General features: G+C 42.3%; 1 protein-coding gene and 1 pseudogene across 1 annotated transcript; both read right to left on the bottom strand.

The window, feature by feature from the left end:
* Positions 1-3,964, bottom strand: part of LOC127912246 (vitellogenin-like) — a 5,489-nt pseudogene extending 1,525 nt beyond the window's left edge.
* An 8,416-nt stretch (positions 3,965-12,380) lies between these two features.
* LOC118382599 (vitellogenin) lies at positions 12,381-22,629 on the bottom strand. The gene is made up of 34 exons (XM_052480215.1): positions 22,590-22,629; positions 22,404-22,424; positions 22,112-22,263; positions 21,766-22,017; positions 21,515-21,676; positions 21,276-21,424; positions 21,034-21,184; positions 20,768-20,925; positions 20,538-20,703; positions 18,751-18,876; positions 18,289-18,507; positions 17,977-18,194; positions 17,785-17,882; positions 17,551-17,675; positions 17,354-17,455; positions 17,125-17,244; positions 16,843-17,029; positions 16,653-16,746; positions 16,383-16,568; positions 16,099-16,261; positions 15,761-15,974; positions 15,387-15,673; positions 15,200-15,250; positions 15,032-15,097; positions 14,715-14,921; positions 14,426-14,577; positions 14,181-14,328; positions 13,952-14,078; positions 13,670-13,853; positions 13,486-13,580; positions 13,261-13,355; positions 12,962-13,127; positions 12,716-12,877; positions 12,381-12,607 (listed from the first exon to the last, which is right to left on the bottom strand). Exons 1-34 carry the CDS (start codon positions 22,627-22,629, stop codon positions 12,495-12,497), a joined length of 4,956 nt encoding a protein of 1,651 aa, XP_052336175.1. The 3' UTR covers positions 12,381-12,494.
* Between the last annotated feature and the right edge of the window lie 4,553 nt (positions 22,630-27,182).

Raw genomic sequence — 27,182 nt, 5'->3', positions numbered from 1 at the left:
CAAAGCTGACTGAGATCTTGGTCAGGCGGCCACTGGGTGTACGGTACTCCTGTCTGTTTTCGCCATCAGCCTTTCCACAGAGTCCACAAGTCTGTCCCTTCATCCAGTCCACAACTTTAATCTGAGTGCCAAAATCACACAACAACTTAGAACAACTGTAGCTTATGTATTAGTACCCTTTAAACAAGTAATACGCTATTCATACATTTAATGATACAGTATTATTGATATCATGACATAAGATTCCAATCACCTTCCATGACTGCTTATCAAAGTAGACTTTTTGGAGACCATGGCTTGGGGCATAGAGAGACATGCCTTCACCCTTCTGTTTGATCTTGATAGAACCTTAGGCAAGAAAATAAACAATGATATAGTTTATGGGAGGCCATTTTCTATTATCTTATTACTGCAGTACATTAGATTATTCTAGTTATTGTGATGTTGATAAATAAGGTTGAAGGAGCATGAGAAACCTGAGGGGTCCGTGTATGGGAGGTTGTCTTTGGAAATTTCCATTCCATTGACCTTCACTATCACATCATTGTCCTCAGGGTACAGGTCAACATCACTGGAAGTGTCAAAGATAACATTTCATACATTGTTATTGATGGAACTAAGAAATATATTTGTGTCAAAAGCAATTGTTTTCTAAAACAATACTCACATTGATGTGGTTTTGTTCAGATGCGTGATCCTTCTTCAGCAGAACCATGAATTTGAGCTCTAGGTGGTGCAATCCTGAACCAAAACTTGGTAGCAGAGAGAGGCATCTTGATCTTGTATATCCTGTTGTTGAATGTTGTCAATGTGTCTCTGACCATGCTGCATTTAACTGGAAAACAATAGTGTTAATTTATACCTTCCTTGCTTTTTTAACGTTGTACTGTGACATTGTTTTGTTTTAGTTTTTTTATTGTTTCTGCTTACCTGTGTTAACTTCAGAAAACAAGTAGTAGATTTTGTTAACAATGTTGTCATCAAAGGGAGAAAGATCAGTCAGACTCAATGGGCAGAGAACAGGGAGGTTCACACCCAGTTTATACAGTGTCATCTGTGATTTAGATACACAAATCAGAAACAGTCAACCAAGGGAAGTCTGGAGAAATAAAACAGCAGAAAAAAATGCTATTGTTGGAAAAATAATGTTCCTCACCTTGAGTGTTGTCACGGTTTTCATGTGGTGAAGGAGAGTCGGACCAAACTGCAGCGTGTATATTGCGATCCATGTTTAATCACACAAGTAACACGAATCCAAAACACAAACTCTACAAAACAATAAACGTAGTGAAAACCAAAACAGCCTTAACTGGTGCAAACTAACACAGACTAATGACATCAAGACACTCAGGACAATCACCCACAATACAACCAAAGAATATGGCTGCCTAAATATGGTTCCCAATCAGAGACAACGATAAACACCTGCCTCTGATTGAGAACCACTTCAGACAGCCATATACTCTCCTAGAACACCCCACTAAGCTACAATCCCACAAAGCTACATACCACATACAAAAACCCATGTCACACCCTGGCCTGACCAAATACATAAAGAAAAACACAAAATACTTCAACCAGGGCGTGAGAGGTGTTTTCAGAATGACATCCAGGGTCCTTTCAGATGTTGCAACCACAGTGAATTGAATCTGTTTCTCACTATTTTTGTATTTTTGCATTGGAACCAAGTCAGCCAGGTAATATGGGATGTACCCAGGGATGAATTCAGACACGCTAGAAGAGAAAAGGTTACACGAATCAGAAGTTGTTCTTGATTTGTTCTGTAACATTATTCAGCTATCACTAGTAAATAACAAATGAGTAACCGTACATCCTAACATAGCGCCAAACAGCCTTGGGAACCTTGGGGAGTTTGTCCCAAGACAACCTCAGACGAACTGCAGGGCTTGGACCAACAAGACCAGTCTCAGCAGTGATAAAGGTGTTATAATCCTTGCACTCTGCACCCCAAGCAATCTTGGCCTAATTCGGAGAACAAAATAAAGTGTAAATTTTTTTAGTATACCTTAGTTGTTATTGCTACCCACGGGACAACCTAAACATAAAAAAAAACGATCAAAAAGCGTATATTGTAGCACCATTTACAAGATATTTGATCTTACAGTGACTTTGTGTTTGCTGAGCAGAACACCATCAGCACACAGTTTCCAGTTGTCGTTCTCATCAAGGGCAGCCATAATGATCTGCAGTCTGGAAGTAGCTTTGTTCAAGTAAGCAGTAACCTGGTATCCCTCTATCTTATGGTCAGCTCTCACTAAACGGAAGAGGATGATCACCTTAGGGGCAAGTTTATTGCCAAGGAATTTGTCCTGAGAAGAGAAACACATTTTAAATCTTAATTCATCTCTGCGCTCTCTCCCAATGGCACACAATGAAAGAGATGATAATCTTGACTCAAGTTATGATGGTGAAGTGTCACCTGCTTGTAGATGGCATGGAAGCTAGAGGCACTGCTCTTGCTTCTGGAGATGATATTGGAGGTGGCTTGAGAGTCCTGCAAACAAACAGCAAAACCCAGGGTATTTACGGAAAAACTTTTATACAAACATTTATTTTTGTCAACCATACCGTAGATGAAAATTCCTCAATATTGTACCTTGTGATTCTTTTTGAATTTGCGGTCGTTGGGGTCGTAAGGCTGGTCGGGGCCATAAGGCTATTTGGGTAAAAATACCGATACATTCAATAAATTATCTTCACATTTTTAACATCTATGTATGTTTGCAACAAGTCTGTGCCTTGTTTGTCAACTCAATATCTGACTCAATGAGTTTTGTGAGAAACACTAGCCTTACCTTGGAGATGCGAGAGCTGGAAGAGCTGCTGCTCTCTGATTTGCTGGATCTAGAGTGGGAACTACGAGAGCGAGAGCTGCTGGAACTAGAGCTGCTGGAACTAGAGGAAGCTCTGGTGCCGTTCTTCAGATCAGGCACCAGAATTTTCTTGAGCTTCAACAGCACAGTTTTTCCCTCGGGAGCTTCCTCCTCTTCGTTCATGGTGATGACTTTGATCATCTTTTCTGCAGCCTTGGGTCCAACTTGTACTTCAAACTCCAGCCTCTTGATGGCGGGTTCAGATGCTGCTAAAAATGGAATGCATTATAAATAGCTGACAATGCTACAGGAAGAGGAGACATTTGTTAAATTTACCAAGATTTGTGGTATTAATGATGTCATCAGAAAATATTGGTCTTATACCTACCTTGGTCTAACTTCGGCGTGTAGCTCAATGTTTGTTTTCAATAGCTGGGCAGCATGGAAGGTTTCAGGCAGAGGAGGTGTCAGAGTGGCACGGACTATGAACATAAAGATAAAAGCACATTCATATGGGAGATCAGAGATCTTGCGAAGAACTACTAATTACTAAGCAAGAACTATTAGGATATAGTTACCTTTGACATATGCTTTAGCGACAGCAGCAGCGTAGTAATTGAGCTCCATGGGCAAACCAACAGCGGTGGGGAAGATGCGACGCACCTCTGCAGCCAGCAGGGGCTTAACATACTGGAAAGTTGCTCCAGCCAACAGTGCCTTCAAGGCATTTTTTCCCAAAGCGCGTGCAGAAGGACTGTTGGCAAGCTGTGGGATATTATTAGGTTTAGCTGTTTTGTCCCTCAACTGTGAATGTTTTATGAATACTTTTGGAGACTATTAAGTTATATCATCTGTTGTACCTGAAGTGCCTGATCGATGATGGACTTGTCGATGTTGGCAAAGGCAATTTCTTGTCCAAAGAACTTCACATATATGGAGGCTAGGGGCTTTCTTGTGGCTAGGGACCTCAGACTTAACAGAAACTGAGTTTATTCAAGTCCAAACAGAAAATAACAAAGATAACAGGAAATGTCCAAACGGGGAAAGAAATCCTCTAGTCTGTAGAGGGGAATTGACTGCAGGTCCCTTCGGGTAGAGTACTTCACATATATGGAGGCTAGGGGCAGCATCTTGTGGCTAGGGACCTCCAGTCAGACAGCTGTGGATAGATGAGTAAAGCAAACCTGATTGATCAATTTCATTTTAAAAATCCATAGGGATTGAAGCAATTTAAGATAAATGTGTAATGTAGTGATTGTTGATACTTACAGCCTTAATGACACGTAATTTCAGAAGAGCCTCCTGGATTCCCTCAGTTCTCACTCCAACCTAAGGGGCAAACATTAAGCTTGGACAGTTAAAAATTGTTTTAAATGTTCTCAATCATTATAATTTCAAGGAACTTTGAAAAAAATGCCTTTACCTCAAGAACATCAGCAGCTGCTCCAGCAAAGTAGGTGCGAGCTTTGGCCACGACAGTTCTGGGGAAAAGGGTGGCAGCATCGTTGATGTAGAAAGCACTGGCATCAGCACCAATCCTCAGGGGATCTTTAAAATGGGGAAAAATGACTGTTAATGATTGACTTTGTTGATGTTTAGTGAATGATGCTAATGGGCCAGTCGTTGCAAGCCAAGGAAGATAAGAGGAGGACCTTACTGGAATAGGCATCCAGGTGGATGGCTTGACTGAAGTGGCAGCTCAATCTTCTAAATTTGGTGCTGAGCATCTTGACAGCAACATTGCAGGCAGCAGCACTAAAATGAAGGAATAGCAACTATGTTATTAAATCTGATTCCATAGATATTGAGAGAGATGTAATGACATGTAAAGGTGAAAGAGTGCTCTTACACTGAGGCAAAGTCAGGGGCGGTGCTCCTGGTCAGGGACTTCATGTGAGAGTAGGTGAAGCTAGCCACCTGCAGATTTTTCTCTGTTTTCAGAATGCTAGCTAAAATGATCACCAGGCCCATTGGGGGCTTTGTCTCAAACAGAACAATGCAGGCAAGCATGCGGAGCTCTGGGTGGAGAGCCTTGTCCATGAACAACTGCATAGCAACTTCCTGGACCTATTTCACAAAAATAATGCAGAAATTTGAAGAAGTGGTCTATTGACAAAAACAATCGTAACAAAATATATAATTAACTAATGTTTCATAAGTTGAGATCAGTATGTGCTCATAATAAAGCCTGTTGAGTTGGTTATCACTAGTTCTGAGGTGGCCACATACACCCGTAGGTTAGGTTAACCTGCCCCACTGCCATTTAGCCCTTTACAGATCAATGTCCATCTAAGTCAGTTCTTTCATGAAAATTATCTGGAGAATCACGTGTTGTTTTATCCAACAAGTTATGTGTACCGTAATTGCTGGACTATTAAGAGCACCTGAATATAAACCGCACCCACTGAATTATTAAAAAATATGTATTTTGTACATAAATACGCCGCACATGTCTATAAGCCGCAGGTGCCTACCGGTGCATTGAAACAAATGAACTTGGTCACTATCTTCCTCCTCCTGTGCACTGAAACCCCTGAAGTCATCTCCTTCAGTGTCGGAGATGAATAGCCTCAGAATTGCTTCAACCGATGTCGGATCGTTTTCATTGTCGCTCTAGTCACTTTCATCCGGAGGCAAATACCCCGCTGAGCTCATGCAGCCCCTTTAACACGCAGCAGTCCAGCCTTTCGAAACCCGTTGATGATAGTGGATTTTTAGACAATGTTCCACGCTGTCAGGACCCACTGGCAGACTTGACCATAAGTTGCTCTTCGCATGCAGCCCGTTTTAGTGAAGGATTTCTCCCCACTTGTCATCCAAGACTCCCACTGAACAAGGAGCGCCACCTTAAATGCACGATTTACACTGATGTCGAGTGGCTGCAAATACTTTGGGCCATCTGCTTTTCTTCCCTCTGAAAGCCTTTGTTGTCTTTTTGCACTGATTCAGTTCCTCACGCTGCTGTTTCCAACGTCTTATCATCGACTCATTAAGGCCAAGCTCCCGTGCAGCAGCTCTCTTTCCTTTTCCAACAGCCAGATCGATCGCCTTCAACTTGAAAGCTGCGGGTGATGAGGGTGACAAAATTACTACCGTAATCAGAATGATGGGAAGTTTGAGCTCGCTCGATTTTACGTCACATTATGTGACGGTGCTCAGTTTTTTGGCGGCATGAATCTTGTGAAAGCGGGAAAAATCCATAAATTAGCCGCGTCATTGTATAAACCGCAAGGTTTATACAATACTAGATTTGAATAAAGCACCGGCTTATAGTCCAGCCCGGTACTACAACCTTCATTTTTATTTAAATATTACAACAAGTCCGATTTGACATTCATCTGAACTCTATCAGAATAGTTGTTGAACCAAGCAAGGCAGGCATTTGAGAAACCAAGGCTGTTGAGCTATATCCTTCCTGTTTGGCCCTGAAATCCGGGGTGATTTAATTTTGGATTGGGGATGTTTACAGTGTCTCCTGACCCCTCCTGTCTCAGCCTCCAGTATTTATGCTGCAGTAGTTTATGTGACTGGGGGCCAGGGTAGTGATATGTTATATCTGGAGTACTTCTCCTGTCCTAAAAGGTGTCCTTTGAATCTAAGTGTGCATTTAATAGCAGTTGGAGGCCACCTTCTCTCTTTCTTTCTCTCTCTCGGAGGACCTGAGCCCTAGGACCATGCCCCAGGACTACCTGACATGATGACTCCTTGCTGTCCCCAGTCCACCTGACCGTGTCGTCTGTGTAGAGATGGACCAAAGAATCACCAGCAGCAAGTCCGACATCATCCAGTTTCAACTGTTCTGCCTTATTATTATTCGACCATGCTGGTCATTTATGAACATTGAACATCTTGGCCATGTTCTGTTATAATCTCCACCCAGCACAGCCAGAAGAGGACTGGCCACCCCACATGGCCTGGTTCCTCTCTAGGTTTCTTCCTAGTTTTTGGCCTTTCTAGGGAGTTTTTCCGAGCCACCGTGCTTCTACACCTGCATTGCTTGCTGTTTGGGGTTTTTGGCTGGGTTTCTGTACAGCACTTTGAGATATCAGCTGATGTACGAAGGGCTATATGAATAAATTTGATTTGATTTGAGTCTGCCAATAAGAATGTTGTGATTGACAGAGTCGAAAGCCTTAGCCAGGTCGATGAATATGGCTACATGTAATGTCTCTTATCGATGGCGGTTATGATATCGTTTAGGACCTTGAGCGTGGCTGAGGTACACCCATGACCAGGAAGCCTTGAAAAGGGGAGATAATTATTAAGATTACTACTATCTCCGCCCCTATGGAGTGGTAGCACAAGAGCTGATTTCCATACTTTTGGAATACTGTCTTCCTTGATAATGTTTAATAAAACATTTTAGGTTATTGAGCTAACAATGATGGGCGCTGCACACTTAAGCAGCCCGGGATCCAAGTGGTTACCCCCTGTGGATATATTGTTGTATATTGCTGGCAAAGCATCCAGAACTTTTTTTTGTAAATAGCCTAAAAGAAAAGCTTTGACTATAATTTCTCGGATCATTCAGCAAGTTTCCCCTATCAGCATTCAGCCTAATATCATTGTGAATAGGTGTAGAAGTTCTTTTAAAGAGAGCCCGCTGAAATAAAATGGTGATTAAATGCATCACTGATGACATTTTTTCTGTAATGAGGCCAGTGTCTAAATTAATTTGTTGTGGCAGACAGGAGGAAGAAGATCTCTTTAGGGATTTGACAGTTTTCCAAAATGATACACAATGATTCCTCAGTTGCTTAAAAGCTTGCCAGTCCGGGCCTAAGCCTCTGTTCCCGGTCTTGGCCCAAGTATCATCTCTATTATCCCTATTATGAATTACTTCTATAATAATAATAATTTTGGAATGTACCAGGCATTCAATCTACCTTTAACCCTTTTTTTTTACGGTAGCTGTAACGCCCGGGGTGTAGTGGAGGAAGAAGTCAGGCGCAGGAAGCAGAGAGTTCAGGGTGGCACTACTTTATTTGCACCACAACGGTGAAACTACGCCAACCCAAACAAATGCCCCAAACACGGGGAACTTAAACAGTCCAGCAAAATACAAAATACACGGACAAACGTGACGTACAGCCGTGTACAACATGTACACTGAAAACAATCCCGCACAACCAGCAGGTGGGCCGGCTGGTAAATAAAGCCCAACCAATTATCCTAAACTAAAAACAGGTGAAACTAATAAACAGAAAAGGGGGAAAAGGGATCAGTGGCAGCTAGTAGGCCAGTGACGACGACCGCCGAGCGCCACCCAAACAGGAGGGGGAGTCACCTTCGGTAGGAGTTGTGACAGTAGCATGATTATCCACAATAGTAAGTCATCTGCAAAAAGGATCCAAGCTAAATTAGGTTCAGGGATAGCTGAAATACAATCAAGGTCAATCATATAAAGATCATGGAAAAAACCTGTTCACTGGAACGTTTTAAGGTCCTCTTTGTGATGACACAAGTCTTAGTTTTGTATTCTCACATCTCTCACATAAACAACTGGGCAATGGTCACTGTATTGACACCAGTTGAACTAGGTAACTCCTCGAGTTCACAAAGGTTAGCCGAGGAAGAACGGGACCCCTATAACAGTTATGGATACATTTTTCACCAGACAAAGGCTTAGAGACAGTAGCTCACATTGTTGGGCAAGGGAAATGGATTTCAGTAAAGAGTAGAAAAATGTTTTTAAGAATGGCCACTCCACTACCTCTACCTGTCTGTCAGCTCTGAACACATTATAACCCTCAAAATGTATATCAGAGTCCAGAATGTCCGCAGCGATACAAGTTTCAGTCAATACCAGCATGCCCATATGTCTGCATAGCCCATATCTTGATGTAATCTAGTTTAGGAAGTAAGCTCCTGCTGTCCATATGCATCAACCCAAGTCCTTTACAATCTTTACATTTTTAAAGTCACATGGAGTCTACAACTCAAACAAGCTATGCTCAATTGGCAGTTGCAGGTCCGGTCTCATGGTTGATGTTCATACAGTTGGTATGGCTATAAGCTTGGTACACCTGTATTTGGGGAGATTCTCCCATTCTTCTCTGCAGATCCCCTCAAGCTCTGTCAGGTTGGCTGCACAGCTATTTTCAAGTTTCTCCAGAGATGTTTTATTGGGTTCAAGTCTGGGCTCTGGCTGGGCCACTCAAGGACATTAAGAGACTTGTCCCGAAGCCACTCCTGCGTTGTCTTGGCTGTGTGCTTAGGGTTGATGTCCTGTTGGAAGGTGAACCTTCAACCCCAGTTTGAGGTCCTGAGAGCACTGGAGCAGATTTTCATCAAGGATCTCTCTGTACTTTGCTCTGTTCATCTTTCCCTCAACCCTGACGAGTCTCCCATTCCCTACTGCTTAAAAACATCCACACAGCATGATGCTTCCACCACCATGCTTCCCCGTAGGGATGGTGCCAGGTTTCCTCCAGATGTGACACTTGCCATTCAGGCCAAAGAGTTCAATGTTGGTTTCATCAGACACAATAATCTTTTTCTCATGGTCTGAAAGTCCTTTAGGTGCCTTTTGGCAAAATCCAAGTGCCTTTTAATGAGGAGAACTTCCTTCTGGCCACTCTACCATGAAGGCCTGATTGGTGGAGTGCTGCAGAGATGGCTGTCCTTCTGGAAGGTTCTCCTATCTCCACAGAGGAACTCTGGAGCTCTGTCAGAGTGACCATCGGGTTCTTGGTCACATCCCTGAGTAAGGCCCCCCTCCTCCGATTGCTCGAATCTTGGTGGTTCCAAACTTCTTCCATTTAAGAATGATGGAGGCCACTGTGTTCTTGGGTACCTTCAATGCTGAAGAAATGTTTTGGTACCCTCTCCCAGATCTGTGCTTTGACATAATCCTGTCTCGGAGCTCTACTGACAATTCCTTCAACCTCATGGCTTGTTTTTTTGCTCTGACATACACTGTCAACTGTGGGACCTTATATAGACAGGTATGTGCCTTTCCAAATCATGTCCAATCAATTGAATTTACCACAGGTGGACTCTAATCATGTTGTAGAAACATCTTAAGTATGATCAATGGAAACAGGACGCACCTGAGCTCAATTTTGAGTCTCATAACAAACCATCTGAATCCAAGGCTTTTGATTGGGGAAGCAGCAAACCTTCACTGTGGTGACAATGTCGTCGATGCATTTCCTATTGAAGCCGGTAACGGAGGTGGTTAGCTCATCAATGCTATTGTCTTAGTCAAGGAATATATTCTAGTCAGCGCTAGCAAAGCTGTCCTGTAGCATAGCCTCCGGTTCAGAGGACCATTTCTCAATGCAACACATCATGGGTACTTCCCCTTTGAGCTTCTGCTTGTAGACAGGAAGCAGGAGTATAGAGTCATGATCTGATTTGCCAAAAGGGTGATGAGGAAAGGCCTTGTATGCATGCTTGTGGCTAGAGTAGCATTGGTCTTTATCCCCCTTGTGGCATAGGAGTTGTGTTGATGGAAGTTGGGAATATGTGTCTTAAAATGACTAGGAATTTAATGACAAGGAATTTAATGACTAGGAACTTAATGACTAGGAACTTAATGATAGGAATTTAATGACAAGGAATTTAATGACAAGGAACTTAATGACTAGGAACTTAATGACTAGGAACTTAATGACTAGGAACTTAATGACTAGGAACTTAATGACTAGGAACTTGAATTTAATGACAAGGAATTTAATGACAAGGAATTTAATGACAAGGAACTTAATGACTAGGAACTTAATGACTTGGAATTTAATGACAAGGAACTTAATGACTAGGAACTTAATGACTAGGAACTAACAAGGAAAGCAGCCTCTCATGGTTTCCTGCCTGTTTTTCTTATCCTGAGATTGAACATATACAGCAATCACGATAACAGCTGAAAACTCTCTCGGGGGTAGAAAGTTTGGCATTTGTCCATCAAGTATTCCAAGACGGGTCAGCAATGGGTAGAAACTTCCATTGCGCTAGAGTCAGGACACCATTTACTGTTGATGAAGAGGCATACACCTCCTCCCGTCAATTTTCCTGAATCCAATGTCCTGTCCGCTCGGTGAATGGAGAATCCATCGAGTTGGATTGCCATGGGGGCAAGGCCAAGTGTTTTTGGGACGGACAAGGCCCCTGACTGTGTTTTGATAGAATCATAATATTTTGACTGCTGAGTGACAGAGGGACAAGTTAGTGTGGTTTTTAAGGTAATGTTTTTGTTCGTAGATGTCATTTGTATAGATTTCATGTCAAAAGTATTTTTATTGTATTACCTTTTGTTAAAGTCATGTAGTTTTATACATTTGAATGTCAGACAACGTAATGTATTTGTTTTCATAGTCAACATAGTTTTTTCTTAACCTGTTATGGTTGCAATCTCGATACCGGGATCGATATGACAACTACCAGTGAAAATAGAGGGCACCAAAAGTCAAAACACAGAAATCTCATAATTACAATTCCTAAAACATACATGTGTCTTATATAATTTTAAATCTATTTTCGTTGATAATCCGATTCCGATCCGATAATCCGATTTCAAATAGGCTTTTCAGCAAAAGCACTACAAACGATTATGTTAGGTTTCCACCAAATCACAATAAGCAGACATTTTCCAGCAAAATATAGCCTTCACAAAAAAAACAGAAATAAAGATAAAATGAATCACTAACCTTGAATTATCTTCATCAGATGACACTCATAGGACTTCATGTTACACGATACATTTTGTTTGATAAAGTTCATATATATATTTAAAAAATCTGAGTTTACATTGGCGTGTTAATTCACTAGTTCCAAAAACATCAAGCGATGTCAACAGAAATACTTATCATAAATGTAGATGATAATATAGGTATACACATGGAATTATAGATGTACCTCTCCTTAATTCAACTGCTGTCAGATTTTTTTTTAAACGGAAAAAGAAATGCATGCGATAATCTGAGCTCAGATTTCTGACTTCCTGTTTTGACTTCAACTCAGGATTTTGCCTGCCAATATGAGTTCTGTTATACTCACAGACATCATTCAAACAGTTTTAGAAACTTCAGTGTTTTCTATCCAATACTAATGATACTATGCAAATATTAGAAACTATGACAGAGTAGCAGGCCGTTTGGTATGGGCACCGTTTCATCCAAGCTACTCAATACTGCCCCTGCAGACATAAAAAATTAAATATTGAATATCATTTAGAATGTCCATTCAGTGAAATGTTGCTGATACACCAACACCAAATGTGAAAAGAGATATAGTTCTTTACATTGATTTATGAAATTGACAATCTGTCTTTCCTTTCAATTGATTGTGATGACAACAAAACAATATTGGTCGATGCAGTGCAATGGAATTGGTATACTGAACAGTCATAGCAAGTTGCGCGTGTTTACAATACAACTCCTCTGTCAAGCTGAAGGTGTTTTTGGCACTGACGTTTTTTTTTTTTAAATAGTTTTTTTAATTTCATCATTCACCATGAAAAGTGATTGCCATTAAATTTCTCTTATTAGAGGGCTCTTTTTGCAAGTGAAAAATGTGGAAAAATGTATCAGAGACCATCTTTGAATGCACAGTTGGATTTATTACAATTTGAGTGGTCAATAATGTTGTAGGTTTCATCTCAGTGATGTGAAATTACATATTTTCTGTTATAAAAGTTACAGTATCTGCTCCACCAGAGCACTAAATGCACTGCTCAGAGCAGCGACAGGCCACATGGGCTTCTGCCTTCTCCATCAGGTCCACACTCTTCTCATAGATGCTGCTCAGACCTTCAGAGCGGTTCAGGTTGGAATCTGTAGTAGGAAAGAAAGTAAGAAATTAGGAACTGCATATCAGTATTTATTGGATACATCAGAACAGTATGGTGTCTTCAGTAAAACAGTTGTCCATTATAGACTCACCGACGGGCAGGCAGTGGAAACCGATGGTGGTGGGGGTGGTCCTCACTGGGAGGCATCCAGGCAGACAGCGCAGCACAGGCTCAACAGAGTAGCATTTGGACTCCCTGTCATCAACAATCACCTGCTTCTCCAGCTTCACAGACTCGAGCTTCATGAGACATTCTGACATAGAGAGGTACAGCAATAATATGTTAACTAAATGAACTGACATTTGTAATGCAGCATAAGCGGTAGGTTAAGACTTACCAGACGCATCACGGCAGCTATCAGAAGCAAGCACCCAGGAATGGGCAAAGCTGACTGAGCTCTTGGTCAGGCGGCCACTGGGTGTACGGTACTCCTGTCTGTGTTCGCCATCAGCCTTTCCACAGAGTCCACAGGTCTGTCCCTTCATCCAGTCCACAACTTTAATCTGAGTGCCAAAATCACACAACAACTTAGAACAACTGTAGCTTATATTTTGGTAGCCCTTTAAACAAGTAATACGCTATTCATACATTTAATGATACAGTATTATTGATATTATGACATAAGATTCCAATCACCTTCCATGAGTTGCTATCAAAGTAGACTTCTTGGAGACCATGGCTTTTGGCATAGAGAGACACGCCTTCACCCTTCTGTTTGATCATGATAGAACCTTAGGAAAGAAAATAAACAATGTTGTAGTTTATGGATGAGGCCATTTTCTATTATCTTATTACTGCAGTACATTAGATTATTCTAGTTATTGTGATGTTTATAAATAAGGTTGAAGGAGCATGAGAAACCTGAGGGGTCCGTGTATGGGAGGTTGTCATTGGAAATTTCCATTTCATTGACCTTCACCATCACACCATGGTCCTCAGTGTACAGGTCAACATCACTGGAAGTGTCAAAGATAATATTTCATACATTGTTATTGATGGAAATATATTTGTGTCAAAAGCAATTGTTTTCTAAAACAATACTCACATGTCAGAGATTTTCACATTGATGTGGTTTTGTTCAGATGCGTGATCCTTCTTCAGCAGAACCATGAATTTGAGTTCTATGGTGCAATCCTGAGCCAAAACTTGGTAGCAGGAGAGAGGAATATTGACCGGGTACTTCCTGTTGTTGAATGTTGTCAATGTGTCTCCGACCATGCTACATTTAACTGGAAAACAATAGTGTTAATTTATACCTTCCTTGCCTTTTTTAACGTTGTACTGTGACATTGTTTTGTTTTTTAGTTTTTTTATTGTTTCTGCTTACCTGCGTTGACTTCAGAAAACAAGTAGTGGATTTTGTTAACAATGTTGTCATCAAAGGGAGAAAGATCAGTCATAGACTCAATGGGCAGAGAACAGGGGAGGTTCACACCCAGTTTATACAGTGTCATCTGTGATTTAGATACACAAATCAGAAACAGTCAACCAAGAAGAGAAGTCTGGTGAAATAAAACAGCAGAAAATGCTATTGTGGGAAAAACAATGTTCCTCACCTTGGGTGTTTTCAGAATGACATCCAGGGTCCTTTCAGATGTTGCAACCACAGTGCATTGAATCTGTTTCTCACTATTTCTGTCTTTTTGCATTGGAACCAAGTCAGACAGGTAATATGGGATGTACCCAGGGATGAATTCAGACACGCTAGAAGAGAAAAGGTTACACGAATCAGAAGTTGTTCTTGATTTGTTCTGTAACATTATTCAGCTATCACTAGTAAATAACAAATGAGTAACCGTACATCCTAACATAGCGCCAAACAGCCTTGGGAACCTTGGGCAGTTTGTCCCAAGACAACCTCAGACGAACTGCAGGGCTTGGACCAACAAGACCAGTCTCAGCAGTGATAAAGGTGTTATAATCCTTGCACTCTGCACCCCAAGCAATCTTGGCCTAATTCGGAGAACAAAATAAAGTGTACATTTTTAGTGTACCTTAGTTGTTATTGCTACCCACGGGACAACCTAAACATTAAAAAAACGATCAGAAAACGTATATTGTAGCACCATTTACAAGATATTTGATCTTACAGTGACTTTGTGTTTGCTGAGCAGAACACCATCAGCACACAGTTTCCAGTTGTCGTTCTCATCAAGGGCAGCCATAATTATCTGCAGTCTGGAAGTAGCTTTGTTCAAGTAAGCAGTAACCTGGTATCCCTCTATCTTATGGTCAGCTCTCACTAAACGGAAGAGGATGATCACCTTAGGGGCAAGTTTATTGCCAAGGAATTTGTCCTGAGAAGTGAAACACATTTTAAATCTTAATTCATCTCTGCGCTCTCTCCCAATGGCACACAATGAAAGAGATGATCATCTTGACTCAAGTTATGATGGTGAAGTGTCACCTGCTTGTCGATGGCAAAGGGACTGCTCTGGCTTCGGGAAATGACATTGGAGGTGGCTTGAGAGTCCTGCAAAAAAACAGTAAAATCCAGGGTATTTACGGAAAAACTTTTATACAAACATTTATTTTTGTCAACCATACCGTAGATGAAACTTCCTCAATATTGTACCTTGTGATTCTTTTTGAATTTGCGGTCGTAAGTCTGGTTCGGGCCGTCAGGCTATTTGGGTAAAAATACCAATACATTCAATAAATTCTCTTCACATTTTTAACATCTATGTATGTTTGCAACAGGTCTGTGCCTTGTTTGTCAACTCCATAAATATCTGACTTTTGTGAGAAACAGTAAGCCTTACCTCGGAGATGCGGGAGCTGGAGGAGCTGGAAGAGCTGCTGCTCTCTGATTTCTTGGAACTAGGGTGGGAACGACTAGAGCTGCTGGAACTAGAGCTGCTGGAACTAGAGGAATCTCTGGTGCCGTTCTTCAGATCAGGCACCAGAATTTTCTTGAGCTTCAACAGTACAGTTTTTCCCTCGGGAGCTTCCTCCTCTTCGTTCATGGTGATGACTTTGATAATCTTTTCTGCAGCTTTGGGTCCAACTTGCACTTCAAACTCCAGCCTCTCGATGGCGGGTTCAGATGCTGATAAAAATGGAATGCATTATAAATAGCTAAACAAATTGTTGCATGTATATGCTGAAATTGGCTTATTACCAAATGAATGCTTACATGGTTTCACAGAAATAAGGACTGAATGCTTTCCAATTATGTTGTAGAAAAGAGTGTTTCTGATGAAGGCAGCACTGTCTGAGGCAAATTCAAAGCATGCTTTGACTCCAAGCCTTTCGACACAGATTGTCTCCTCAAGATGGACTACAATTGCCTTAATGATGGGCTTGAAGTTGGATGGCAAATCAGAAGAGAGGATCTCGGAAGATCTTGACTGAAAAAATGATATAAATTCACAAAATGTATCAAATGTCTGGGGTCTGTGGTTAATCATTTCTGATTGGCAATGCTTTGTGGATTTAGTTTTGTTTTGAACAAAGTATTTCATACAAACTCACCAAACTTCCAGCAGCAAAAGAGGCAGCAGAGGCTGCAATCATAGATGTGAACTTATCCCTGGACTGCTGTGCGCTTCTTGCTACTCCTTGGGCAGGAATCAAGGGAGTTATTCTCTCGACTGGGACATCCTCCACATTTCTTGCCACAGCAAAGGTCTCAATGCTGTTTGAAGGAACAAAGATCTCAAGAAATCTGTAGTGTGGCAGCAGTGTTAAAAAAAGATGAACTTAATGTAAACAGCTATTACATCCTCTTTTCTGACCAAGAAAAAGATTGCCCTTACTGTGCGACAGCAATATGCTCAGGAGGGGAAACAGGGAGAGCTTCAAACTTGAAGTTGCCATTAGCGATGTCAAGCTCTGCTGCAAATTTTGCAGGGACAATTGTGCGGACCTTAGCTCTTGTCATAATAGCAGCCTGGATGAATGCAGTGTTCACTCCCATCACAGCAAATGTATGCATGACAATGCTACAGGAAGAGGAGACATTTGTTAAATTTACCAAGATTTGTGGTATTAATGATGTCATCAGAAAATATTGGTCTTATACCTACGTTGGTCTAACTTCGGCGTGTAGCTCAATGTTTGTTTTCAATAGCTGGGCAGCATGGAAGGTTTCAGGCAGAGGAGGTGTCAGAGTGGCACGGACTATGAACATAAAGATAAAAGCACATTCATATGGGAGATCAGAGATCTAGCGAAGAACTACTAATTACTAAGCAAGAACTATTAGGATATAGTTACCTTTGACGTATGCTTTAGCGACAGCAGCAGTGTAGTAACTGAGCTCCATGGGCAAACCAACAGCGGTGGGGAAGATGCGACGCACCTCTGCAGCCAGCAGGGGCTTAACATACTGGAAAGTTGCTCCAGCCAACAGTGCCTTCAAGGCATTTTTTCCCAAAGCGCGTGCAGAAGGACTGTTGGCAAGCTGTGGGATATTATTAGGTTTAGCTGTTTTGTCCCTCAACTGTGAATGTTTTATGAATACTTTTGGAGACTATTAAGTTATATCATCTGTTGTACCTGAAGTGCCTGATCGATGATGGACTTGTCGATGTTGGCAAAGGCAATTTCCTGTCCAAAGAACTTCACATATATAGAGGCTAGGGGCTTTCTTGTGTCAAGGGACCTCCAGTCAGACAGCTGTGGATAGATGAGTAAAGCAAACCTGATTGATCCATTTAATTTTAAAAGCCACAGGTATTGAAGCAATTTAAGATAAATGTGTAATGTAGTGATTCTTCATACTTACAGCCTTAATGACACGCCTCATCTTGGTGATCCTGTCAGCATTTTCAGGAGCTGGGGGTAATTTCAGAAGAGCCTCCTGGATTCCCTCAGTTCTCACTCCAACCTAAGGGGCAAACATTAAGCTTGGACAGTTAAAAAGTGTTTTAAATGTTCTCAATCATTATATCATTTCAAGGAACTTTGAAAAAACGCCTTTACCTCAAGAACATCAGCAGCTGCTCCAGCAAAGTAGGTGCGAGCTTTGGCCACGACAGTTCTGGGGAAAAGGGTGGCAGCATCGTTGATGTAGAAAGCACTGGCAGCAGCACCAATCCTCTGGGGATCTTTAAAATGGGGAAAAATATCTGTAATTGATTGACTTTGTTGATGTTTAGTGAATGATGCTAATGGGCCAGTCGTTGCAAGCCAAGGAAGATAAGAGGAGGACCTTACTGGAATAGGCATCCAGGTGAATGGCTTGACTGAAGTGGCAGCTCAATCTTCTAAATTTGGTGCTGAGCATCTTGACAGCAACATTGCAGGCAGCAGCACTAAAATGAAGGAATAGCAACTATGTTATTAAATCTGATTCCATAGGTATTGAGAGAGATGTAATGACATGTAAAGGTTAAAGAGTGCTCTTACACTGAGGCAAAGTCAGGGGCGGTGCTCCTGGTCAGGGACATCATGTGAGAGTAGGTGAAGCTAGCCACCTGCAGATTTTTCTCTTTTTTCAGAATGCTAGCTAAAGTAATCACCAGGCCCATTGGGGGCTTTGTCTCAAACAAAACAATGCAGGCAAGCATGCGGAGCTCTGGGTGGAGAGCCTTGTCCATGAACAACTGCACAGCAACTTCCTGGACCTATTTCACAACAATAATTCAGAGATTTGAATGGACTTCGCCAATGAGAATGATGATGTTGTCATTTGCAATTTAATGGAGGGACTGTACTCACCATTCTAGGCTCCCTCTTAGCAATGTTCCTCAGGGCCAAGACTGCATCAGCCTGGACTCTCAGGGGCAGAGCAGCAGCTGCAGTTCCAAACACGGGCAGGAGCTTTGTGATTGGTTTAATGCTCGCAGGATGGCCAGCATTACCCAGAGTTTTAAGAACCATGGAGAGTTCCTCAAATTTGCTATTAGCAACAGCCTGAACAGCAAGTTCGTGGATGGGCTGTGGGAAGACATGTACAGTAGGTATGTTTGAATAACCTCAATCAGTAGATCATCATATACATGAAATGACATCTACCTATTTGAAGAGTATCCCACTAGCACTGACTTTGCTGATAAATCTTTTTTCGAGGGAAATGTACCTGATACGATCGTGATATGTTGCTATCTCACCTATCTATCGTAAGAGCATCTGTTAAGTGACTCAAATATAAATGATTATAGGAAAATACATCCAGTTTACCTTCACAAGTTCAGCGGGGCAGTTGGGATATTCAACACAGTATTTGGAAACCATGGTACCATAACCAAGCATGGCGATCTCACGTAGAACTGGGTGTGTCTGAATCTTGTGGTTGAAAGCCAGGCTCTGGTGGTGAAAAAGGTATTGTTTTGAGTCATCTTTATATAATTTCTTACAAAATATTGAAGAGATAGGACAGTGTAGAAGGAGTAAAGTGGGTCCAGGATTCACAACCAGACGGTTGTGAGCACATATGTGACCAGCTTCAAAAACTAGGCATATGTCGCACATCACTACTTCATAGGAGAGGCATTTGCAGTTTATTCTTTCAGAAATGCCTCCTGGAACATGTGAACTGTCATGTGCCTTCATAACAAACTTGTATGCCATCTGTAAATATGAATACAATTGTTAAATTAGGAGCCTCGTTGGTTTAGCCATGGAAAAATACCTTCCCGCTAGCCATGATTGGCTGAGATAATGAATGGGCTAATGAATGGGCTGGACATGCCGAGAGATGAGTTTGTGTTGGTCTGCTATTTAGCACACTTATGTCTATAACATGAGCTGCTCGGTATGTGTCAATAATCCTTGCTACAGTGGCTTTTTTGAAAGATATAATGCTAGCTATGGAGATCTGCAAATGTGTTGCTACTGCGCTCAAAACATTGTTGCCCAGAATTTATTAGGTGCTATTGACAAAGATTAGCGGGGAACAGTTGTGATGGACTACTTTCTGCACACAGTCAGTGTGAACCGAAGTGACTTGACACAACAACGGGCCCAACAAGCTGTAGCTTGATACAAACCAAACAGAAAAGACACACTGCCATGAAGTGTTCATCCATGTATACTGGTAAGAGTGTAGCTACATTCTCAGATATTACAAGTTTCAAATTTGGTCAGAAAGTCATTTTCATTGCAAGTTCAAGCATACTGTTAGCTAGCTAGCAAATGTTAGCTTGCTGGCTTGCTAGCTAACGGCACGTGTATGATCTCTGTAGTAATATTATTTGTATCTCAGAAAGCCACTTGTAATTGCTGATTACGGCCATCGATTGTATTTCATGAACATGTGTACATGTCCAGACAATAGTAACCATCCACTTAGCAACATGTGGCTGGGGGTGGTTATATAATTTATTTCACATGACCCATCAGTTTTGGACAAGTGTCTGGGTAAGCATAATGTATAATTATAAAATAATTATAAAATATTTTTATCCGGACACTTTCAAAGTCAGATTAGGTTATAGGCCAAGGACTAAATAAAGTGTATTTTTACCTGGAGTTTTCCCTATTTTAGGCTACTACTTTCACCACTTTTAGTCTTGAAATGTTTGGTTGTTTACTACACTACCTTACTCACTCTGTTTAGCTCATGGTCTCACATGTGAATCCTTAAAGAGATGGGTGGGGCGAGGGCTTTAGAGGGTGTGAACGATGCCGAATAGGTTTAAACGCAGAAGCTCTCCAGTAGGTGTAGGAAAAAATTCAAGGGACATTTTCTCAAAAGTGAGGTTACAAGTTGACCAACTTTCAAAGCAGAATTACTTTCGCATTGTTCCTCAACTGTGGTGTATGATATACCGTTTTGTAGATCTGAGTCTCTACTTTAAATTTAAAAAACACCAAATGTTGCTACATAAAACTGAATCGAGGCGCTGGGTCACATATGTGTTGAAGGTAGTGGTGTTAACCACTAGACCACCTCATGCTACAATTTTTAGTCATCTTATTGAGGAAATCTATAAGAATGCTTAAACATCATTTAAAGGTTTACTTACTTCAACAAGCTTGACAGTCTCCAGATCAGCAGCCACCATATGCACAGCGGCAACCAGAGCCTGAGCAGCCTCAAAAATAGTGATGTCACCAGCCAAAAACTTCTCCTTGATGAATCTCACAGCCACTGAACTTCCGATGGAGGGGACAGCATCCAGGATCCAGTGTCTGAAAAAAAAGGGTTTCTGTCATCGTGTCTTTGTTTGAGCAATTGAGCATGATTTTTTTTTACCTGTAAGCTGGTTTGGCCTTGAACTCAGCCCAGATGGCATTAATAGTCTCAGAGCTTGCCATGCGCAGGAGCTGAATAAACTGCAGAAACTTAAGAGGAGCATCTTCATGGACCGGTGCTGTGTTGTATGTGACCAGATGATTCAGGATCTTCACAGCCTAAACAATTATAATGAAGTGCTTGTATTAAACCTTTGTTATCTGTGGCTTTACATATGGTCAGGCTTTATGTATCAAATAATAGATAGAGCCATTGAGTCACTGTACCTGAGCACGTGCGTTGCTGATCTTAAGGAGCTGAATGGGCATCTGGAGAATCTCAGTGGCAAACTCATACCGGATGGATCCACGGTGAACATAGTTATTATCGGGGACAATAATTGGATCCTTCTTGATCTCAACGAAAGTCAACATTTGTCTGTGAAAGGTAGTTCATGGGAAACATTTAAACCTATAAGCTTAATAAAATGAAAATGTTTTCCTTTTGTACCACAAATCAGTCAACATACTTTGCTTCCATTTGGGCAGCTCCTGACATCTCATTGAATGGTGTGAACTGATGGAGCTCAGTAACAGTGGCCTCCAAGATCAGAGCACCATTGTCAGCGGGCTTCATGAGGTATTTGTAAGTGGCAGCTCCCATCAGGGCCTCCCCTCTCTGTTTAGACAAAACACAGAGTTGTATTGTCATGTGAAGTGTTTCTGGTTATGTTTTTCCAACCCCCAAAATAGATAATTATGCTCATACCTGCCGGCACTCTACACACTTCTCTGTGTAAGCCAGACCAAAGTCCTTCATGATTCTCTGCTGGCAGTTATTGAGATCCTTGCTCTTGGTCAAATGGATGTGCTCTGCCTTGGCATCTTCCCTGATCACATAGTGGGTCTTGCACACTCCCTGAGCTCCAGCCTAACACAAAAGAGAGCATGAGTGAGGAACTCAAACATTGCTTACTGAAACATGTTTTGCATCTATATATGAACATATACAAGTATTACCTCCTGCAACTCATAGACGTTTTGTGTCTTCTTGATGTTGAGCTGAAGAATGTTCAGGATACCTCTATGGACATTCAGCACTGTTTCAGAGACAGCAGTGGGGGCAAATACCTTACCCACAACACCCTTGGCATACTCAAACTTGATGGGAATCGAGAACTGAGCAGCCAGGGCTGAAGTGAGTTTTGCAGATGGGACGAAAGGATCGTTGGGCCACACACCACTGTACTCAAAGATCTCAGGGTTCACAAGCTACAACAAGAAGATATCAATTGATGTATTAGTCAATGTAATGGACATCACATTAAGATATTGTTTGTGTGGGAACTTCATGTATAATAAATACCTTCAGCAAGTAGGTATTCTCTGCAACTGCACTGATAAGAACTTTGCTGATTACTTTTACTCCAGCTCTAGCCAGACCCTCCTCAGGCAGACCACCCAGGAGCAGTGCCTCATACTTGTACACATAGGTCTTACTGGCAGCAAAATCAGGGGCTGTAATAACAATCAAAACATATTTGATGATCTTGTGATCTGAGAACTGGTTTTACTTAATTTATTCAACTAGAAAAAAATGTAGAAGTGAAACTACCTAATAAACATAAGTAAAAATCCATAAAATAATATGTACTTACCAAAGTTAACAGATTGACTCGCTACAAGATAAAACAAAAATTATTGTCACAATATGTTACTGAATGTTTTTCAAAAAATGTCATAGATACAGAATTGTACATTTCAATATTTACATAACTTAGTTATATTTACATGAAGTTAGTTATAATATCTGCACTAGAATAAGACAGAAAAACTGTACTTACCCACAAGGGCTAGAGTCAGTGCAAGTACTACTGCTCTCATGGCCAGTCTGATGTGAGGAACAACAATCCCAGTCCACCTTTTAAAGAAGTGCTCTATCGACAAAAACAATCGTAACAAAATATATAATTAACTAATGTTTCATAAGTTGAGTTCAGTATGTGCTCATAATAAAGCCTGTTGAGTTGGTTATCACTAGCTCTGAGGTGGCCACATACACCCGTAGGTTAGGTTAACCTGCCCCACTGCCATTTAGCCCTTTACAGATCAATGTCCATCTAAGTCAGTTCTTTAATGAAAATTATCTGGAGAATCACGTGTTGTTTTATCCAACAAGTTATGTGTACCTTCATTTTTCTTTAAATATTACATTAGTTATGTTGTTTTGGCTCTGTACTCCAGCAATTTTGATTTGACATGATACTATGATGGAGGTTAAAGTGCAGACTGTCAGCTTTAATCTGAGGTTTATTTTCATCCATAATGAGTACACCGTTTAGAAATTTGAGTAAACCATTTGGAAATTACAGTACTTTTCACATACCACCACTTTTCACACAGGGTTAGATTTAAAATCTATTTTCAAGAAGAGAAATTGTGGAAATGGGCAGGGTTTAGCCATAATTAGGACTTTGTGGCAGCGTTAACTAGTAACGATCAGGGGGAATGATGGCAAATACTTTACTCAGTAAGGTCACTCCCATAGAATTCTATGATCACTCCAACTAAGGCTAACTATGAATGGCTGATATCCTAGGCTGATATGTGCTGTGTTCGGGACGACTTTACACCAAGAAACACTTACCCTGATGAAAGCTCCCAACACAAGGAAATTGAAAGTGGCTTTTACTGTAACCAAGTTACATGTTCCTCAGTACACAAACCCACACACAACAACATAACGAGCCATATCGTGCAGTGCTGGGCCCAGTCAGGTCTTTGACACATTCACTCACTCCCACGCTGAAAGATCAGCCACAAAATGTTGGCACCGTTATAACAGGTTGTGAACAAGCCCTGGTCTCCAGCATGGGAACAGAAAAGGAATTACCTGGTGAAGTAGTCTCAGGTTGGACTACTCCAAATCATCTTGGCTCTGACACACACACCCAAACACAAGCTTTGGAGGTCCATCTCACCATTTAAATATCTCTCACACCCTACAATAACCTGTGGATCATGAGAGAACCTTCATAATAAAATAAATAGTGTCCTGTAATACTTTGTTTGAAGTGAAACACCTACAGTCATTCATAACACATCCATGAACACCCTATCCGTCACACCCTGATCTGTTTCTCCTGTCTTTGTGCTTGTCTCCACCCCCTTCCAGGTGTCGCCCATCTTCCCCATTATCCCTGATGCATTTATACCTGTGTTCTCTGTTTGTCTGTTACCAGTACGTCTTGTCTCGTCAAGCCTACTAGTGGTTTTCACGTACTCCTGTTTTCACTCTAGTCCCTGTTTTCCCGGTTTTGACCATTCTGACTGCCCTGACCCTGAGCCTGCCTGCCGTTCTGTACCTCTGGGACTCTGCTCTGGATTACTGACCTCTGCCTGCCCTGGACCTGTCGTTTGCCTGCCCCCTGTTTTGTAAATACACGTTTGATATTTTGAACTCCATCTGGGTCTTATCCTGAGTCGTGATAGTACAAACTGGCCATGACGGATCCAGCAGACTTGGACCAGCTCCACCATGCCGTCTCCTCCCAAGGAGCCACCATTGGAAGGCACGAGGAGTTGCTTCGTGGTCTTATGGAAGGTTTTGCATTGGATACATTGCTGGAGCAATTACGCGGGTTGTCTGTTAGGCAGCCTACCATGAATGTAACTTCCCAGCCCCTCAGTAACCCGACTGTCAGCAGCGCGTCTCTCCCGGCCACCCCGGCTTCCTGAGAACCCTGCTTACCTCCTCTGGAACACTTCGCTGGAAATTCGGGAACCTGTCAGGCGTTTCTCGCTCAGTATTCCCTAATCTTCGAGCTGCTGCCCTCCTCCTTTCCCTCGGACTGCTCGAAGAAAGCGTACCTCACCACGCTGATGTCCGTTGGACATATGCAGTGGATTTCCGTACATTTGTGGCTGAGAGTGCCTGGAACCCGGAATCGCTGTTCGCCACGTCCCTGCATGGATTATCGGAGGACGTTAAAGATAAGCTAGCAGCCGGGGAACTACCAACAGATCTCGACTTGCTCATCGCCTTAACCATCTGGATCGATGGGTGACTACGATAACGTAGGAAGGAGAGGTCTGGTTTCACCTCGCCTCCGAGGCATCCCGGAAATCTCCGACGTCTCCGTTTCCTAGAGAATCCGAGGTTACCCGAGATTTCCAGAGAGTCTCCGAAGTCTGACGAATTGCCTCTTCCCGAGCCGATGCAACTAGGTAGAGCTAGGTTGTCTCCAGCCGAATGTTTACGCAGGCTTAAGACGAAGAGTTGCCTGTATTTCGGGACTACTGGTCATTTCGTGTCCTCATGTCCACTAAAAGACCAGGCTCACTGGTAGGGCTGAGTACTCTGGTGGGCCATACGGAGAACTTTCCCTCTCCCCTTACTCGTACCCCTCTCCATGCTATTCTGCTGGGGAACTAGTCGAAATCTCTTCGGGTACTCATCGACTCTGGGGCCGATGAGAGTTTTATGGACGCCACCTTGGCGTCTGAGCTGGGCATCCCCACTCAGCCCCTTTCCATTCCCAAGGACGTTAGAGAGCTGGATGGTCGCTCAGTAGGCAGGGTCACCCACAATACCACTCCCATCAACCTACGAGTGTCAGGGAATCACGGCGAGGCTATCCAATTCATGCTTATTAAGTCTCCACAGTTTCCCGTGGTATTGGGATTCTCTTGGCTCCAGCGACACAATCCCCTCATCGACTGGACTGCTGGTGCCATCATGGGTTGGAGCCCATTCTGTCATGCCCACTGCCTGAAGTCGGCGCAGCCTGCCACGCGACGTCTTCCTGTGGGCTTGGAAGTTGCCCTGGACCTCTCCGCCATTCCCACAGAGTACCAGGACCTCCGGGAATTTTTCATTAAGGCTCAGGCCACTGATTCCTCCGCATCGATTTCCTGTGCATTGACTACCGGGACCTCAATAACATCACGGTTAAGAACTGCTACCTGCTACCGCTCATTACCTCAGACTTCAAGTCGCTCCAGGGGGCTTGCGGAACGCCTACCACCTGGTGCAGATACGGGAATGGGACGAGTGGAAGACTTCAACACGGCCAGCAGTCACTACGAATATCTGGTCATGCCATTTGGTCTAACCAACGCTCCTGCTGTGTTCCAGGCCTTGGTTAATGATGTGCTCTGTGACATGTTCAACCGGTTCGTCTTCGTCTACCTCGATGATATTCTCGTTTTCTCCTGCTCAGCCCAAGAACACGTGAGTCACATCCGACAGCGCCTCCTGGAGAACCAGCTTTTTGTGAAAGTGGAAAAGTGAAAATTCCATCGCTGCACCATTCCCTTCTGAGAGAGGTGGTGGATTGGCCCCAACCTACGTCCAGAGTGCAGCTGCAATGCTTCCTGGGTTTTGACTATTTTTTTGCCGCTTTATCCGGGGCTACAGCACGCTGGCTCCCTGTCTGCACTCACCTTTGCCAAGGTTCCATTCACATGGTCCCTAGCTGACCGGGCATTCCGGGACCTCAAGCACCAAATCACTACAGCTCATATATTAGTTCACCCTGACCCGTCCCGTCAGTTTGTGGTGGAGGCCGACGCGTCGGATGTCAGACTGGGTGCTGTCCTGTCCCAGCAGGTCCTGCCTTGGACCTCAAGATGCATCCCTGTGCCTTCTTCTCCCATCCTGGGGAAATCCGAAACCTGAAAAAACTCAACTGAATTTGGAAGGGGGAGAAACTGAATTAGGCAAAACATTTAAAAAGATTTTAAAAAGGCCCTACCAACGTTTTTTTTGCTATGCATGACTGCACTTTAGAGTGTTGTCATCCTGCAGCACAGCATTTTAGGGAATGTTGAGGCCAGGTCAGATATTGGCTTTGCACCAAAGTTGGAAAGAGCTTGGGCCATCCTATACATATTTTAGAGTAATATAATACAATATATACAATTTAGCAGACACTTTTATCCAAAGTGACTTATAGGTGGTCCCAGGAATAGTGTGTTTTTTATCCTGTCACTGCAATGCTCTACCAAGATGCACAAGGTTATACATGTTTGAACCCTCAATTTAATATGATTTATAAAGCCTTTATTAAGCGGTGCTTATTCCACCCTTTATAAAACACAAGCTTATGTCATATTTGACAAAGTATGTTATGTCACATTTGACATGGGTGGTTATGTCACATACCACATGTATGGACCCTTTATAGAGCATGACATACAACGCTCTAACCACAGACTCACATACACACAGACACACACACGGACACACAAACACATGCATATTGACACCACACCCACACATCACTCACACTCTTCACGTAAACTGTTTATTATCTTTATTATCTATATTATCTATTATCTATGCATATCTATGTCACTTTACCCCTACCTACATGTACATATGACCTAAATTACCGACTAGCACGTACCCCTGCACATTGACTCGGTACCTCGTT

Source organism: Oncorhynchus keta, chromosome 26 (assembly GCF_023373465.1).
Source record: "Oncorhynchus keta strain PuntledgeMale-10-30-2019 chromosome 26, Oket_V2, whole genome shotgun sequence".
Lineage (NCBI taxonomy): Eukaryota > Metazoa > Chordata > Actinopteri > Salmoniformes > Salmonidae > Oncorhynchus > Oncorhynchus keta.
Note: the sequence above shows the minus strand (reverse complement) of the source record. Positions and strands in the feature narration are given on the sequence as shown.